The sequence below is a fragment of the Varanus komodoensis genome, unplaced genomic scaffold (genome assembly GCF_004798865.1).
Source record: "Varanus komodoensis strain SLA01 unplaced genomic scaffold, ASM479886v1 scaffold43, whole genome shotgun sequence".
NCBI classification, from domain to species: Eukaryota; Metazoa; Chordata; class Lepidosauria; order Squamata; family Varanidae; genus Varanus; species Varanus komodoensis.
The window spans coordinates 1,028,803-1,045,560 of record NW_025335985.1 but is presented as its reverse complement, the minus strand read 5'-3'; the positions used below and the strand labels follow the sequence as shown (position 1 = coordinate 1,045,560).

General features: G+C 42.3%; 1 protein-coding gene across 4 annotated transcripts in view; it reads left to right on the top strand.

Moving 5' to 3' along the window:
* DGKQ (diacylglycerol kinase theta) overlaps positions 1-16,758 on the top strand; it is a 79,974-nt gene that overhangs the window by 39,165 nt on the left and 24,051 nt on the right. For all 4 annotated transcript variants that reach the window (XM_044444070.1, XM_044444071.1, XM_044444072.1 and 1 more), the window contains exons 7-13: positions 4,351-4,419; positions 8,593-8,693; positions 10,239-10,462; positions 12,730-12,820; positions 14,045-14,099; positions 14,471-14,532; positions 16,306-16,456. In XM_044444070.1, coding sequence (XP_044300005.1) covers positions 4,351-4,419; positions 8,593-8,693; positions 10,239-10,462; positions 12,730-12,820; positions 14,045-14,099; positions 14,471-14,532; positions 16,306-16,456 — 753 coding nt within the window. The remainder of the gene's footprint in view (positions 1-4,350; positions 4,420-8,592; positions 8,694-10,238; positions 10,463-12,729; positions 12,821-14,044; positions 14,100-14,470; positions 14,533-16,305; positions 16,457-16,758) is intronic.

The following is a 16,758-nucleotide window of genomic DNA, read 5'->3' as shown; positions in this document are numbered from 1 at the left end:
AAAGTTTATATTGAATAGATGGCTTTAATTTAATGGCTTAACCTGTGAAAGTTAAGAGAGCATTGTCTGCTTTTGTAGGCAGTGCACAATGACACCTGCTTGTCTTTATTATTTGCAAACCTGTTACAACTGAACACGAGGAAGGTCAATATTTTAGGATGCATCCTTTCCTTACTTTCCTGTCTTTGCAGTTACTTTACAGTATACTAGATACATATAAATGCTTTAATCCTGTCTTGGAAAAAAATATTTTGAATAATGACAAAGTAAAACAGTAAATAACATTTGCTAATGTGAGGGTTAAACAAGATCCTAATTTATTTTTACTCTAGATCTAACCTTTGCTACTTGCCCATTGTGTGCTTAAAGTAAAGCTAAAAAGAAATTTAGGATCAGATTATATACAGTGCAGTATGAAAAGGCTTCAGTGGATGCATACAATTTGAAAACTACTACCTCCCACCCCTCCTGGTGGTTGTCTTGGCTGTGGCTGAAAATAGTTTGTTAAATTTCCAGAATAATATTTTACTGCCACCTAGAGTACATCATTCATGTATAATTCCTGGCTTTCAAAAAAGATATGCTCACATCTATCTGAGTATATATAATCATTCCATTTCACAGTGGAGATAGGTCTGTCTGTGGTTATTAGGACCATGTGGCAAGTTCTGCCAATGGCTAATTGGTCATGATGGCTAAATTGAACCTCCAATTGTGGAGACAGTGTTGAAGACAGTGTTCTGGAAGCAAAGAACAGGAGGTGGACAACACATGAAACCTTCCAGAGGTTTCAGCTTGGTCACCCTTGAACGTAGAATGATGGATAGGACAGATCTTTATCTGCCCTGAAGGGATCATTTTTAAGTTCTGGAGTTGTCTTGCTGCCTTAAACATGGTGGAAATTAGGTCTTTTAGCATCCAATGTAAGTGTGACACATTAGTCAAGCACTTTTTTTTTTAATTGACCCTTCACTAGTCCTGGACATGGTTACACTTCAGTACCTTTGGATAAGATGGATCATAGGGTTTTCATCCATTAAATGTGAATGTCAGTGGTCATGAAGCTAAACTGGCTCTTAGTGCTCCTGACAGTTATTTTAAGCAAATAAAAAAAGCATGATTAATGACTTCAGCTGTAATTTTCAGGGTCTCTGTTATTTGTATCCTTCAGAGCCTAGAGCCTCAGAAGATACATTGCTAACTACTTCTTAACCATGATTAGGTTTATTTATCTGTGAACCGTCCAGAGACGAAAGTGATTGGACAGGCTAGAAATATCCCCAATAATAAATACATTTATTCATTATATTTATATGCCCCCCATAGCCTGATGGCTCTCTGGGTGGCTTACAATAAGAAGCATAACCAGCATAAAACTATAAAACAAGAATTAAAACAATGCAATCAACTATACAGAAATAAATCCAATGTAATATACAAGACAGGAAAATACAATAACCAAGCTGCAAAAAATAGCAGAATAAAACTGGTGTAACTACTAAAAACAGGTCTTAACAAACAAATGTCTTAACCTGGCAATGAAAGCTGAGTAGCCAAGGCATCAAGCACCCTACCTTAGGGAGCGCGTTCCACAAGTGGGGTGCAAAGATGGAGCCTCCTAGCCTTTTCCCCATCACTTCTTTAGGGGTGCGGCTCCCAAAGAACGGCCTCGGTTAAAGATCTTTGCAGTCTGGTAGGGATATATGGACACAGGCCTTCCTTCACATATCTTGGCCCCAAGTCGTTTAGGGCTTTGTATGTGAATGTCAACACTTTACATTGGGCCTGGATGGCGACAGCCAGTGCAGCTGACAGAGGACCGGCATGATGTGCTCTCTAGGACCAGTCCTTGTCAACAGCCTCGCTGCTCTGTTCTGAATTAATTGAAGAGTCTGGACCATCTTGAAAGGCAGAGCCCCGTAGAGCACATTACAGTAAGGTTGCCGTTCTAAACACAAATGACTAGGTAGTAAGTCTCATTGAATGCAACGAGCCTTTGCGCAACCACATTTAGTATTGCACTGGCTCACATTACTTGAGGTCAATGGTGACACCTTCCCTGTGTCTTGTTAAGAGGAAAAGGGATGAGAGATGGGAGTTTGTGTTGTCATAATGCCCTCTCAGTTCCTTAATTGCAGCCTCTTACGCATTCATATTTTACAGAACATGCTTCAAAGTGGAGTTAATACAAACAGTCTGTCAGAGTTGGTTTGTGTGAAATTTGCCCTTGTATATGCTTTGCTAAAAGTGAGTTTAAAAGTTTAGTTTGCAAATACACGGGGCTATCTTTCAGACCTGTGGATAAATCTTTTCTGGTCTTTCTGAGTCATTTTGAAACGAACACCAACAAAATTGGTCAAGCCTTTCTCAACAAATGTTTGAGAACTTAACGTTTTTGTTCCTTGGTTAACACAGCAATCCATGTCACCTAGAGAGTGTTTAGAGGACCACAGCTTTGTATGAACCCCCTGCCCCCCTTTGCAGCTGGTGCAGAAACAAAATGCCAGCTGCTCCTCCAAGGCCACAAAAGCAACCTCAGAGAAAGGGGTTACTGGGTATTGCAGCAGGAAGGGCAAAGGTACGATACGACTTTTCTTGGCAGTGCTTCAGTCTCCTTCTCTCCCTCTCCAACACTCTGCAGTGAGACAACCAAAACTGACCACCTAGCTGCTTTGCAGAGTGGGAGGAGTGTGGAGGTGGCCTTCGGGTTACAGGCTTCCCATAGGGTGGTGTCCTTAATTACACTAGATAGCTTGAAAAGAAAAGAGGAAAGAAAAGCCCCCAACCTAAAACGTTGTTTCCATTAGAATTTGATGCATAAATGAGAGTGGGGAGTTATATATCTTTCCGTGGGTATTTATGGAAAAATGCACTTTAAAAGTACAGAGGGCAAACTTGTTATGGCTAGTTTTGCAATGGTTTAATATGCATATGTCATGTAGCACATCCTGAAATTTAACTTCCTGTGATAAAAAAGGCCTATAAAAAGCTTTATCCTTCAGAGATGGAAAAAGTGGTGCTTGAAATAACAAATCAGGTGGACCTTGCCAACTTCCGCATTACTTATGACTACATAGGAAGTTAGTTTCGGTATAATCCTGTAACATCATTCTCTACTACAAATCCTAATGGGATTTTCTGTCAATTTATGAAAACTAGCTCTTAAGTCAAGTCAGAGATCTCTTTCTGTTGGTACATAAGGCTACCCAGGATTCACTGGCGTTGACAGAACAAGCAAGATAAACGGTTGCTTGGAATGGTAGTATGGTAGTATTTTTACAGGCCCCAGTGAAGCGGCTTGTAACCTGCTGTATGTGGTCCAAAGATGGCACCCCAAGGACTACATTTAGCAAGGACACTGGAATAAATGGCTGTTTCATTATCTTTTTCATTCTCCAGCTGAATGAGATACATAATTTTAGCAAAAAAAAAAAAAGCATCGTCAGACTGTGCACAGAAAACACAAACATTACTGTGGCATGGCTGACCTATAAAGGCATCTAGTTTTTGTCACATAAATTATAGAAATTGTGCAAGGTAACTTCTCCACCCATTCAGGATGGCAATTTAACTTGTTTCTACCCTCCCACAAAATTATCAGTTTACAAGCCATCTTGATCTTCACACTGCTTACCAGACTGTTATTTGACAATGCCCCAAGCAAATAAAATGAATTGAGCATAACATTATGATACAACATTTATTTTAAAAAAAACTGGGTGTGGATGGCACTACATTCTAATTACTTTAACTCTTGTCATTCTGCAACTGGGTTAAAAGCAGTGCATTGAATGCGATAAGCTGTCATTGATATTATAGTATGGGATTTTAATTTAGTTTAGTTTAATTTATCTTTTAAAAATAAAGTTCACAACTTATTGGAGCTTGAAGACTTTAATCTGATTTGCATTAGAAAACTGGGAACCAAAGTAAAAAAATTATCAACATTGCATTTTCATAGAAATAGAATTGTTAAACAGTGGGTCGATGTTGTCATTTGAATATACAAGTTAAACAAACTCATAACTTAAATAAAAATAAACAATGGTAAAAATTGTATGGCTTTCTGGTACAGGCTATGAAAAATGTGTCATAAATAGCATGAGTTTTGTTTACAACCACAACAGTTTCTGTTATACATATGCCAGCAGAGAGATTTGCCTGGTCAGTGAGGGCATTGCCAGATGTATCTCACATGTCTTGAGGTCTGTTTGTCATTCATTCAGAGTAGAAAATTTTCCAGGTAATAAAACAGGTTTATGCATTTTATGGATCACTAAAAAACATGCACACCTTTCTTCAATGCAATCTTGTGCAGTTCACATGTAAAGAAAATCTTCCTCTCCACAGATGACGATGATGACGTTGATAGCTCAACACAACTATCACTGAAAGAATCCCAGGCATCAGCAGACTCAGGTAAGTAGATTTATGCTTTTTAATATCACACAGTCCAATTTCAAAGAATTGGCAGTAAGTGTAGTAGGGCAAAGGCAGCGATATGCCAGTGAGAATGCAGGCAGTCGCCAAGTTACAAATATCCGAGTTATGAACAACCTGTATTTACAGACAAACTGTGCCATACAGCCTAATAATGTTTATAAATTACTGGGAAAAATTGCCATCGTCATATAGAGGGGGGAAGCTAAAGGGGCGAGAGGGAGGCCTCCGAAGCACGCCTTCCTATCCCGTCCGTCCGGAGAGGGAAATTCCTCTGGCATTTCCTTGCTGCAAAGAGGCAGCGCTGGGGTTTGGGTGGTGGTTTGGGGCTTAGAGATATTCACTGTTTTTCTACCTTCATGGGGGTCCTCTGTCCCTAACCCCCACAAATGTGGAAGGTTGTCTGTATGCGATCTGACTTACATACATATTCAAATTAAAGACGGATTTCCATTTTCTCAGGAATGGGGCTCGTTCGTATCCTGGGGACTGCCTGTAATCTCAACCTTCAATTTGGTGAATTGAAGCGAAGGTTTTGGAGTATGTGCAATACAGCTGTTCTAAAGTATTAATGTTTCACTACTGAATACTTAGGTTCCGGTATTAAGGAGGGTGTAATAGAAAATAAAAGATCTGTACAGATTTGAATTAGTAACATGAAGCATAATGGGATTTATTGCAAAACTGAAATTGCCTGGCACTGGTATTGAACCAAACACCAAGCATTTAATAGAAAGCTGGGATTAAAATGGTTGTAACTAAAAAGATCAATAAAATCATGAGTAGCGCTGGTCTTGCACTGGTCCAGATCCAAAAAGCTGCATGTGGTGTGCTTTATATATTATATAAATCAGGCAGGCTTGTTCCCAAAGTGTCTCTCAGCAAACCATACAGAAGTACAATATACTTGGGGCTATTGTTGGTATAGGAAGAAAGTATTTTCTGGATTTCCCCTGCAGAGGGAGGAACAACTCAAGTCGTTTGCTAAGGGTCATGAGCCACATGTCAGCCTGAGGAAGCAGCCTCTCCATCCTGTTTCCCTCCAGTTGTGTTAGATGACAGCTCCCAGCATGTTGGGGGTTGTATTCCAACACATCTGGAGGGCAACATGTAGCCCAGCAGTGTTTTTTGCTTTTCCTACTCCAGGTAAGCCCCTGCCCTCGCCCTCAACATACCAATTTTACAAGTTGCTCTTGAAATTTCATGAGGTGTCATGAGCACTTTGCTCTGTGGGGCAGAGGAGATCAAAAGAGAGTGGCTGTTCAAGAAAAGCAGACCCAGCTAGTCCCACTGAGAGCTGGTTTGGTGCCAAAAGTGCTAGACTGGGCACCCGGGAGATCTGGGTTCTAGTCCCCTCTTGGCCGTGGAGCTCACTGGGCGACTTTGGGCTGGTCTCTCACTCTCAGCCTCAGTTAGCTCACAGGGTTGTTTCTGCAAGGGTAAAACAGAGCCATCTAATCTGGCTTGGGTTCCTCACAAGAGGAAAAAGAAATGTAGAATAATAATTGATTTCAGTGGGGTTTGCCACACGGTACGTTGATCCACACTTAGAAATAAACCTTTTGGGACTCGGGTGGTTTGCTTCTGAATAGGATTGCTCTGGAGAGCCTTCTTGGGTTCATGGAACAGCTCTGGATCCTGGCCGTCATCTTTATCTTTATGAAGGCTAAAATGAACTTGTAGCTCTTAAAGCTGTAACGCTTTTTAAAAGATCTTCCGTATAAAGAAAGTCATTGTATACCTGCAAGTCTGTATTCGCTTTGACAAACAACTTTTTGGCCACCCTCATGTTTATTTTTAGTACCTTGGTGATATTGTGTGAACAACATCTGAAGGTTTAGAAAACAAAAGATAAACAGAACATCACACAGAAATGAGTCATCAGAGATTTTAGTTTAAAGCTGCTATTCTAATATCAAGCCTTGACTTGATTCTTTTAGTGCTGACTCATGCGCAATTTCTGTGTTATGGTAACTTTTATATAACTTCTTCTGGTGCATATGCTTTTGCTTTTGGTGGTTTAAATTGGCTAGCTTTGCAATTCTGTTTTTCCTGTTTTCAGAGTTTTCTCTACTTGTGAAATTGGAGGGTTTTTTGAGACTAATTTTGTTTGTGCCTGTCATTCTGTTGCCTGTGTGACTCTGTAAACTCTTTAAATATATATAGTTCAAATTGGAGTCATGAAGATGTGAGAGATCATCTTGGTTTTGTCAATTTTAAAGATGTGTTCTACACTTGCTGTGATTTCTTAGTTGCAAAAGCCTAGGATTGTGACCTGCATTTAATTAATCCAACAATTCTATTACTCGCAAGAGGGCAGTGAATGTGTATCACATTGTCTCCTGTCAAGCTGCACCACAGATGTGCTGGCACCACCAGCTCTTGTTCCCCTGAAACTTGTCCAACATAAGCACCTGATGTGATTATCCTGCCACCTTCTCCCCAACTCTGTCTCAGTGGTTGCCTTTGCAGGGGCAAAGAACCATTTACACAGTGACTTGTTCCACACAACACGACCCCCAACTGTTGACTGTTAAGTTGTGCGAACCCACTTGTGGTTACTAATTGTTGGTTCTTAATGTGGTTGGCGAAGTACGTAAGATTCAGTGGTCTGCTGCAGGGTTTCTTTGGCTCAGGATGGGCTGTCACGTTAGCTGAACTGGACAACATGATCCATCATGAGGCAGATGCAACTGCATGTGAGCTGCTTGGCAGGAGTGATAAAACCCCCTTGCCAGGGGTGAATTGGTGCCCGATATTCCCAGCTACTCTCAAAGTGCCCAAGTGGCATTTGGCATGGATGGCAAGTGGGGCCACCCCCTTTTCCCTTCTTTATACACCTGCAGAATGGGCCTCCTGATGAGCCCATTTTAGCCTCCTGAACTTATGTTTGGACATGTAAATTTGTGGATCATACCAAAAAGGGTGTGGGGGGGGTAACAATGGGCGGCTCCTCTGTGGTACCACTGGGCACCTTGTGGGAGGCAGCTTGCAGTTACCCAGACAGAGACCACAGCTTTTGCTATCGCCTAGAAAAGTGGGAGGTGGGGTGGGAGGGCACAAATCATTGCACTGAGCTGAAAGTGGGGAAGGAGACGGCACCCATTCCATTCATGGCGTCTCCTGGATGGCCACCTAGAGGAATGTGTGGGAAGAAACACTTCATCTGTTGGCCTCATCGCAGGTGCTTTGTGCAACAACCAATCCAATGGGACAAATCACCTCATTAGGCTGTCATGACATGCAAACCCTCACAGTGTCACAGCATGACACTTTTTAAAAGTGTGAGGTGGAGGGAGATGCCGGCCAGTGTTGTCCGGGCTTGTCTTCCTGTGATGTGTTTTTGGTCCCAAGACAGCTAGGAACAAAGCTAGTGCGACAGATGTAGTGAGGGGATTTCATTGGGTTGTGGGGGTAGGTTGATACTTTTATGGAGCTTTCCTGGGCCCACTAGCCACCTGCCGTCATTAGCGTCTTGCTTACGAAAGCTCTGTGCCCTGCTTCCCCAGTGTATCTTGAAGACTGGAGCCAGTGGCCAGTTCTGGGGAGCAAGAAATCCATGTGCTTGTGTAGAGTCCAGAAGCACTTGTTTCCTTGAAGCTACATTTCTTATACTTAACCAGACTTGCGAGGTGGGGAAACACACACAAACACACACACATGAGGGTTAGGGTTATATGGTTTTATGGCATTTATTTTAAATATAGCAGTATTTCTGATGAAGCTTTCCAAAAGGTTGGCCTGGCCAGTAAAGCCAGCTTGGTCATGCAGCCAAAGATAAAAACTGGTCAGCCACAATACCTGCAGCTGACCCCACCCCAGATGCCGGTGCTTTTGCAATCAGAACCTGGCAACTGTACTTCCGAGCTGGTAACACTAAGAAAAATCAGATCAAATGGGATAATGAGAAAAATGGGTTTAAGTAGTTTCTTAAAGGCATTTCATTCTTTCAGAGAAATAAGGCGATGTTTGCTTGAAGTCTGAGAAATTATTGTTAAATTTTCTGCATGGCAATTTAGGGAATGGAAATAGAACTAAGGTTCCAAGAAGATGCACCTATAAATGACCTTAAGAATGCCTTAGCAGTTTGTATGCAAATTCTGTTTTACTTTATTTCTTGTATTAAGCATTAAAATACAATCTTATTTCTAGGTAAACAAATAGTAAAAATATATGATGGGAACGATGCAGTAAAACGCAATCAATATCGGCTTATTACAGTTCCAAGGATTGCAAAAAGTGAAGAAATTGTGGTAAGAACGTCCGTGATTTATGCTGAAGTCTGTGTATCCTAAAATGAAAACACTGAAAACTGTTAACTATCTCCGTGTGTGGCAAAATATGAGGCTGGTATTCCAAAACACTAATCATGACTATAACTCAAATTCTACCTGATATAGTAGCTGTTGCAAAGTGCACAAGAATTGCCCTGCTGGGTTATACCTGTTTATCTGGTAGATTCTGTCCTTTTTTGTCCACTGAGAGCCTGAGAATGGAACTCAGCATTTATACTCCATCTGTGCTTTCTTTCCTGCTAGCTTGAAACATATACTGGCTTCTTTAACATCTGATATTGTGCATAATAGTATTCTTTGCTATACCGAGCTTAGATTTCCCCTCGTTTGGGAATTAGACACTGGAGCCCCCACGGCTAATTTGTGTCTGCATCCTGAAAGGAGAGGTCTGGCGCCCAGTTGCCAAGAAAGAGAAAAAGGAGCTGAGATAAATATGTGGTAACAGTTCTTGCCACCTTTAAGGCAGGGGCAGAGGGTTTCTGGTCTTGTCAAAATAGCCCTTCAGGAAAATATAATTGCTGACCAGAACACTTGCTGTTAATTGTTGTCAACAGTTCTTGGTTGTGTATTCCAGTTGCAGTGATTTTCCACTGTGATTTATCATGATCAAAAAGCAGAGTCAGTAGCATCAGTCTGTTCTTGGGTTTCTCCCTCGCATGACTGCCTGTTTTGTCCTCTGAACTTGGATGCACAACACAATGCAGGAACATCCCCAGAACAAGAGAGGGCTCTTCTTGGCACCCCGCTTCCTTGCTCCTTTCTTCCAAGCAGCGGGACGGAAGCCAGACAAGCGGTGCTGCCCCCATGGAGGCAGCCATGCACAGCGCATTGCTTCCCCCCATCCGCAGCAGACGGGCTTTCTTTCTGATGTGACAGAAGGGAGCATCTCCATGTGGCAGAGAAGAGGCTGCTTGAGCACGAACAGGCAAGGGAGGGCCTGAGCTAAGCAGGGGTGTTCTGTTCCCAGTCTTGCCCAGACTCCCTTTTCCCTGCTCCCACTGCAGAGGAGCAGGGGAATCTGCGAATGAGTGGCACTCCCACTTCTGGCTTTGCTGCCCAGTTGATTGCCCCTCTTGTGCCTGGCGGTGGATCACAAGGAGACCTCTGGAGCGGGAGGTGGAGGTGCCTGAGCAGCTCCCCCATCTTCTCTGCTGCATGTTGGTCTGCACCAGAGACTCCTGAAAGCCACGGTGGGCAAATTGGCTTGTGGTCGTGGCTGCCAAAGAGAGGAACCTCATTCCTCTCCGTGACATTTTTTGGAATCCTGCTTGCGAGAATGAGGGGGAAGGAGGCGAGGGAAGGAGCAAAGCAACCATGGTGAGCCAGATAGTCTATCAGGCTGCTTGTAGCTGCTTGGCACTTAACCCCAAGCTGCCATGGCGATTTACCATTATGGGTTGCCATTACATGTGAACCTGCCCACGGTCCATCATGTCCATCAGGGTCATATCTCTGTTCCAGTAAAGTGTGTGACAAATCAGCTGTGTTTCTCTCCTGTCGTAGGAGGCGGCATTGAGGGTGTACTACATTAATGATGATCAACAAGACTATGAACTTCAGACATTCACTCAGCAGGCCTTGTTTTGTGATGACATCATTAATAAGAATGATACCACAGAAGAGATCCACCCTGGGTCTGTATTCCGAGAAGCTGTTTTCGAAGCTTGGATTATCAGAGCGAAATCAAGGGACAGTGAAATCATAAAAATATATCCTGGGTGGCTGAAGTGAGTGACCTTTTTCTCTCTAAATTCCAAATGTGTGAAACCATGACTTCATTAGAACAGGACTGACATGTACAGCCTTAGATATGTTTTAAGAAAATGAGAGCTTATTTATTTTTAAAGCTTAGCCTGCTTTTAATTATAAATAATTCTAAGAAACTTACAAAGTGTTAAGACACATCCCCACTGCATTTATACAGAATTGTGACTAATGGCAACTTTAAATTTTACCAGAAGTATCCTTTCAACATAAGTGTCTGAAGTTGTATTATTTTCTAAACTTCAGATTGAACTTACCACAAGTTTTATTTATTGGACAGAGTGTAAAGGAAGATATAAAACAGCTCAGGTATGGCTGGTTGCCCCAAGCCTAAGGCGCTCATCTGTTCCCCTTTTGGGGATGCAACTCCTTCACAGAGGAAACTGCACAGGCTGCCATTTCACTTCTGGGCCAGGTTTAAACAACCCTAAACAACTTGGGGCCAGGATACCTGAGAGAGCACCTTTTCCCTTGCCAACCTGCCAGGGTGCTGAGGTCTCTGATGGGTCCATATGGACCTGTGGTCTGACTGGAGGCCACCTGAAGAAGAGCCTTCAGTGTGTCATTTCTCTGGAAATCTCTGCCTCTGAAGGTCAGGAAGGCACCAACATTGTCTTCTTTCAGGCACCTTCCTGAACTAACCATGGTTATATTGATTTTGTTTGTGGCCTATTGCATTGCTTTTTCATCTGTTCTATCTTTTCTTGCTTCCTACTCTGCAATCTCCATAGCAGAATATGCAGCCGTATATAAACCTTGCAGATAAATGAATATCATAAAGAATCCTGAGAGTCATGGACTGAATAGTATAGAAATATTTTAAACAAACAAATAATCAAAGCGTAAAATTCTTGGGGGGCCACATCAAAACACGTAATTATTTGTGGTGCTGGCAGATGGTGCACATCCATGAAAAGCTGTAACACTTGAAGCAGTGTTGGCTCGGTCCATTTTCAAATTCTGTTTACCAGAAGTTGGGCAGGGATGGGGGCAGACTGGAAAACTATTCAAACCTTGTGGGCTTGACTGCCTCCCAGTCCTATGCTCCGGGGGATGTCAGGAATTGAATCTTTGGGGTCCCTTTTCTGTGTTTAGCTAGCCGTAGAGGAGATCACTTTGATCCCCTTTTTGCACAGAAAAAGAAAAGGCCTTCCTGTTATCAAGAAGCTGTTCTCTAGCACTGAGCTTTAGGCAGGGGTAGGGACTGAAGCCGACAGGCGGCTTGGCAGGGAAACACCAATAGGCCAGATCCTGTCTATGGAGGCCAAAATTTCCCTGTCTCTGCAGTACACTTTGAAAAGGGTGTGTGTGTGTGTATTTAGTGCTGCCCCTTCCCTTTTATTCTTAGACCGTGATTGCTCTGCCATAGTTAAAAGGGCTCTAACATTCGTTTTTAACTCTTTTCTAAATCATTGTTGGGGTCTGACTAGAGAACAGGAATTGCTGAGCCAATGGATTTATGATGGTGGCAAACCCAGATTGGACCAAACTACATAGAAAGTGGGTGTAGAGGGTGGCCGGGGAGCTGTGGTTTTAAGAGCAAAAGGGGTGAAATGGACGCTGCATTCCTCTTGCTCTTGGCTTAACTCTTGGCTTATGTCTGTCCCCTTGTTGCCATTTCTTCCTTGGCTATGATTTGACACAAGAAGTGAGTCTGCTTAGAGGGAAATAAATGATGGGGTGGGGAAGGTTCAGGGGCTTTTATTTGTGGATTTCTTGTGCTATTACATCCCTGCCCCCCCCCCCCCGGTTTGCTTTTTCCATGGTTGGGGTGAATCTAAGTATAAACAAGCCATTAAAGCTTTGAGAACTGGTTTTAGGAACTGGGCTTTAGGGTCAAGGGGCTGTTCTACTCAAGGCTGTTAATTCCCTGCATGTGCTTTTGATTTTGTTCTGGAATTGAGATCCAAGCCCTGCTGTTCAGCTATATAATCTCTAGGTGGCATGTGGTGTAACAGAATAGCACAAATACTGTAAGAAATAATATCCCATTTTCCTTGCTCTAAAAAAAAGCTGGCAGAAAATGCTGTTTACAAACAGAAGCAAAACTGGCAGTGGGGGGATCACAGTGTTGTCTTGATGCTGATCAGCATAAAATAAATGCCTTGTGTAGAAAAGCTCAAGGTCTTGCAAGCTTAGTGAACATACTTCAGAGAAGGTGCTCCCTGTTGATGTTTCTCTGACCCTCCCCAGCTTGCACAAGTTATTCCTTGTTGTTCCCCTTCTCCAGGGTTGGAATGGCCTGTGTCTCAATACGAATAGATAAAGAAAGCACTACCCAGATGGTAATCAAAAAAGTTCTACCACTACTTGGATGCCAGGTAAATGATACTGAATGGATAATTTTGTCTTCTGTTTTTTCCTACTTCGGCTTGTATTCAGATCAGAGAACCTCCAAATGCCCATGTTACAAAAATTAAAGCAATGGCACAGAAGGAGGACAATGGGGTTCCATTGTGGATCGCTAGACTTTGCAGGTTTATCTGCTTCAAGTCCTCCAGTGTCCTGGCAGGCTGAGTGGCCATTTCCCCTGTAGCTGTGGTACTCACCCGCTGGAGGAAGGGAAGGAATGGGAGAAAGGGATGAGAATGAAAGAGGTGAACCTTTCTAGGATTTACTAGGATCGGTTCTGAGTTCCCCTCCCTGCATCTATTTCTCTGCCTCCTGAAAGAAGGAAGGTGGATGTGCTGAGAGCCAGTAAGACTGCAGCTTGCCACTCATCTTCTTTTTACTTTCTCTTGAGTTGGCAGGAGGAGGTCAGGGCTGGGCTCCCATTCTGTTAGAGTCCCTGCAAAAATGGCAGCAAGCATTTCCAACAGGCAAGGTCAGGGTCCTGCTTAAGTGGCTTATATGTGAGCCTGCTATTGCAGGCTGAAGTGAGCTGGAAGGGCAGCTCGAGCTGCCTTCTTTCACCCACCCACAAATACACCTTGCAGAGGAAAAGAGTGTGTGCCCTACTGAAGAATCGTGCCAGCAGGAGGGAATCTTAGAGGTAACGTTCACACATTCCTTCCTTTGCTGGGATTGTATCTTGTGCTGTCCTGGGGCCTCAAGCAAGGCCTTTCTTAAGAACAGGCAATTCAAGCTTGAAGAACTGCTAATGATTCCTTGTTCTGTTGATTACCTGGTTCTCTTCTGTATCGGGTTGCCTAAATTTGGAATCCTCTGTTAACTGATGGTGTTTGTGATCTTGTTAAAACTAGCTGGGCCAGGGAAAGACATCTATGCAAACTAAGGCCCACTCCTTAAGAGGAACCCCTTGGTGGCTGAGCATTGCACACTGGGCACCACCCTTCCCCCCGTATACACAATATTCTGGAATTAGTGCAGTCAATGAAGGAACATGTAATTCAGCATCTAATTTAACCCCATGATTTGGTGTTGCTTTGTAGGCTGTACAACTGAGGTTGGGAAAGCTGTAGTACAACAGGAAAATCTAATTTCTGCATTATATTAATATCTTTCTTGAAAAGATATACAAGTATCAAAGCTAAAGGGGTGTTTACTTAGTAGAAATCTGTTTGAATATGTTTATCTTTTGTCAGGTGGAGTGTTCCCAGAACTTCAAACTAGTTGAGGTACTCATGGGCTCCAAACAAGGTAAGTCAGTATCTTTGTTGTTATATCCTGTAAGCTTCCCAGAGAGTCATCCTGACGAATGGGTTGGGTAGAAATTTAATTTTAAAAAATCCCCACACGTTTCTGTTGTTACTGCATGGCTCTGCAGTTTAATGTTAGTGCTGGTTTTCAGAAGTCTGATCATTGGGTTTCAGTTTGAAGAGCCTGAAACTTAAGCCTTTGGGTTTAATTCTTTTCAAAGTTGTCATTTCTGTTATTTCATTTACTACTGAACAGATTGAACTTAACTGGATCAACTAGTTATCCATTGGAAATTCTGATTATGTTAATAAGTCTCATAATTATTTGAATCAAAAATAGAACCCCAAAAGAAATGTTTTTATTTTCCTTAGTGCAGCGAATGGTACTGGGTGATGATGAACTGATTCTCAGCAGATTGCAAGACATCAGAAAGGTAAATAAGGAATACTGCAGTATACTTTTTCATATTCCTGAACTTTTATTGAATGTTGTTTCCAGCCATGTTACCTCTGAGCTTTTATTAAGCTGCTGAAAAGAAATGTATGTACAATGACTGTGTTTACATCTAATGATAAGCCAGGATATTATTGTGTCTGAACTGGAAATCCTGGCTTGTAGTTTTAACAAGCCAGGAATGGGAAACCAATCGCAAGCCTTGGCTCCAGACTTCAGCTTATTGGGGAGGTGACAAACCAATATTCTGCCCCTTAGAGGTGATGCTGAGCTGTTGCTGGTTGCTCCTCATAGCCATGTTGGACTGACTGGGTGGCATGTAGCCGCCCATCACTCACAGACAGTAAACTAGAATTCGCTGCTGTTTTGGACTTATTGTTACCAGCAGCTATAGTGGTCACAAATCCTAAACCAGCCAAAGGCAGCTGTGCCTCAGATTCCCCCCTTGGTCCATTCTATAACCTACACGTTGGGCATTGACAGGGCCAGCGCTGCTTAGCATGGGTCAGTACTTCGTGTTTGTTTTGTCCCTGGCCTGCTAGAAGGAACAGAAATATGACCCAGCTGAATTTCTTCTATTTCTGCTAACAAGATGCAAAAGATGGATGTTCGTTTGTATGTATGTCTTGCCGTGGCATGTCTGTTTTGGGATGTCCATGCTTACAGTGTGCTCCTTCGTATCATGTGCCTCCTTCTTTGCATCTTTTGTCTTCTGGGTCTGAGCAGAGCTTGATGTGCCTGGCATAAACGTCACTTCAGAGCTCAGCCTCCCAGAGAGCACACTCCCGATATTGCTTCCAGGGAGGGTGGTTAGGAATGGTTGGAGCTGTCTGCTTTACAGGAACGTTCTGTAGTTAGTGAAGGTGGGAGTCCTCAAGGAACAAGATGGACAACTGGGTGCTCTTGTATTACAGGCTTCTCATAAGGGCCTGTGCAAACAGAATGCAAGAGTGGATCAGCCTCTGGCCTGATCCACCACAACTCTTACGTTCTTAAAGGTATGACGTGGGAGAGAGCTTTTGGAACTTTGTTTTGAAAGAATTCTTTCTCCCAAGATTCAGAACATCACTGTAGATTTACTGTCCGAATGCTATTAGAATATTCACAATCAGAAGAGTAGTAATTGGTGCTTATCCTGGCGGTCATTGGGTTAGAAGAATCTCTGTCCTTCCTCCGTGATGGGTTGAATCCGTTCCCCTGCAACAGTTACCCAAAACAGCATTTTTTTTTCTTTCCAAATTCTTCCACTGAATAATCCTCTTCATAAATTACAAAATTTCCAGTGGAGCAGCATACTTTGGAAAGCTGACTAAACTGTACAAAATGAAGGCATGCACATGTGCTTACACAGTATATTCTTGGCATGGAATTTGGAATTTTGTGATGCATCACCTAGAATTATTTGGGAGTCATAATCATGGCATTTGGCTATTTTTTACCAGCACTCTTTCAGTTTTCACTAACGTTTAGCACAGAATGAGAACAAATGAGCTGTTTCCAAACAAAGGGAAGCTTTCTATAGGAGAACTTTGCTTTCATAGGCAGGCTTAGTAAAAGTTTCTGGTTGCTGGCAATGATTTTAGATTATTAGAGCACAATCCTGTGCAAGTTTAGACTGGGTGTGCCATGGGGGATGATTATGGGTTTTTTTTTCTATCTAGATTTGCATAGGATTACACCTTTAGAGTCATAATCATCCAAAAGCGGTGCATTTGTAATATGATGACTATTCAACGTTTCTTCTCTTTCACAGACTTCACTACGTCAGATGAATCAAACAAGGTTTTACCTTGTTGAAAATCACATATCACCTGTGCGGGTCCATTTGTTTGTGGGTGGTTTGTCACCTCACCTCTCCACTGAAGAATACACAAACATCCTCAAAGATGAATTAGCCATCAAAAGTAAGTCATTTACCATCATAGCTTGTGTAAAATGATAAAACTATTTTATAGTTTGAAATCCTGTTCGATTGCACCATCGTTCCAAAAAGGGGCAGCATAGAAATGTTCCAATAATAATAATAATAATAATAATAATAATAATAATAATAATAATAATAATATAGATATTCCATATCTATGCAGTCAATATTTTTCATACTGCTCCATGCTTATTAAAATGGGGGGCATATAGATGGCACTATTTCAGCAGTAATCATAACCCACACATACATTTCTTCTTTCTTTGTAATGATATAAGTAAT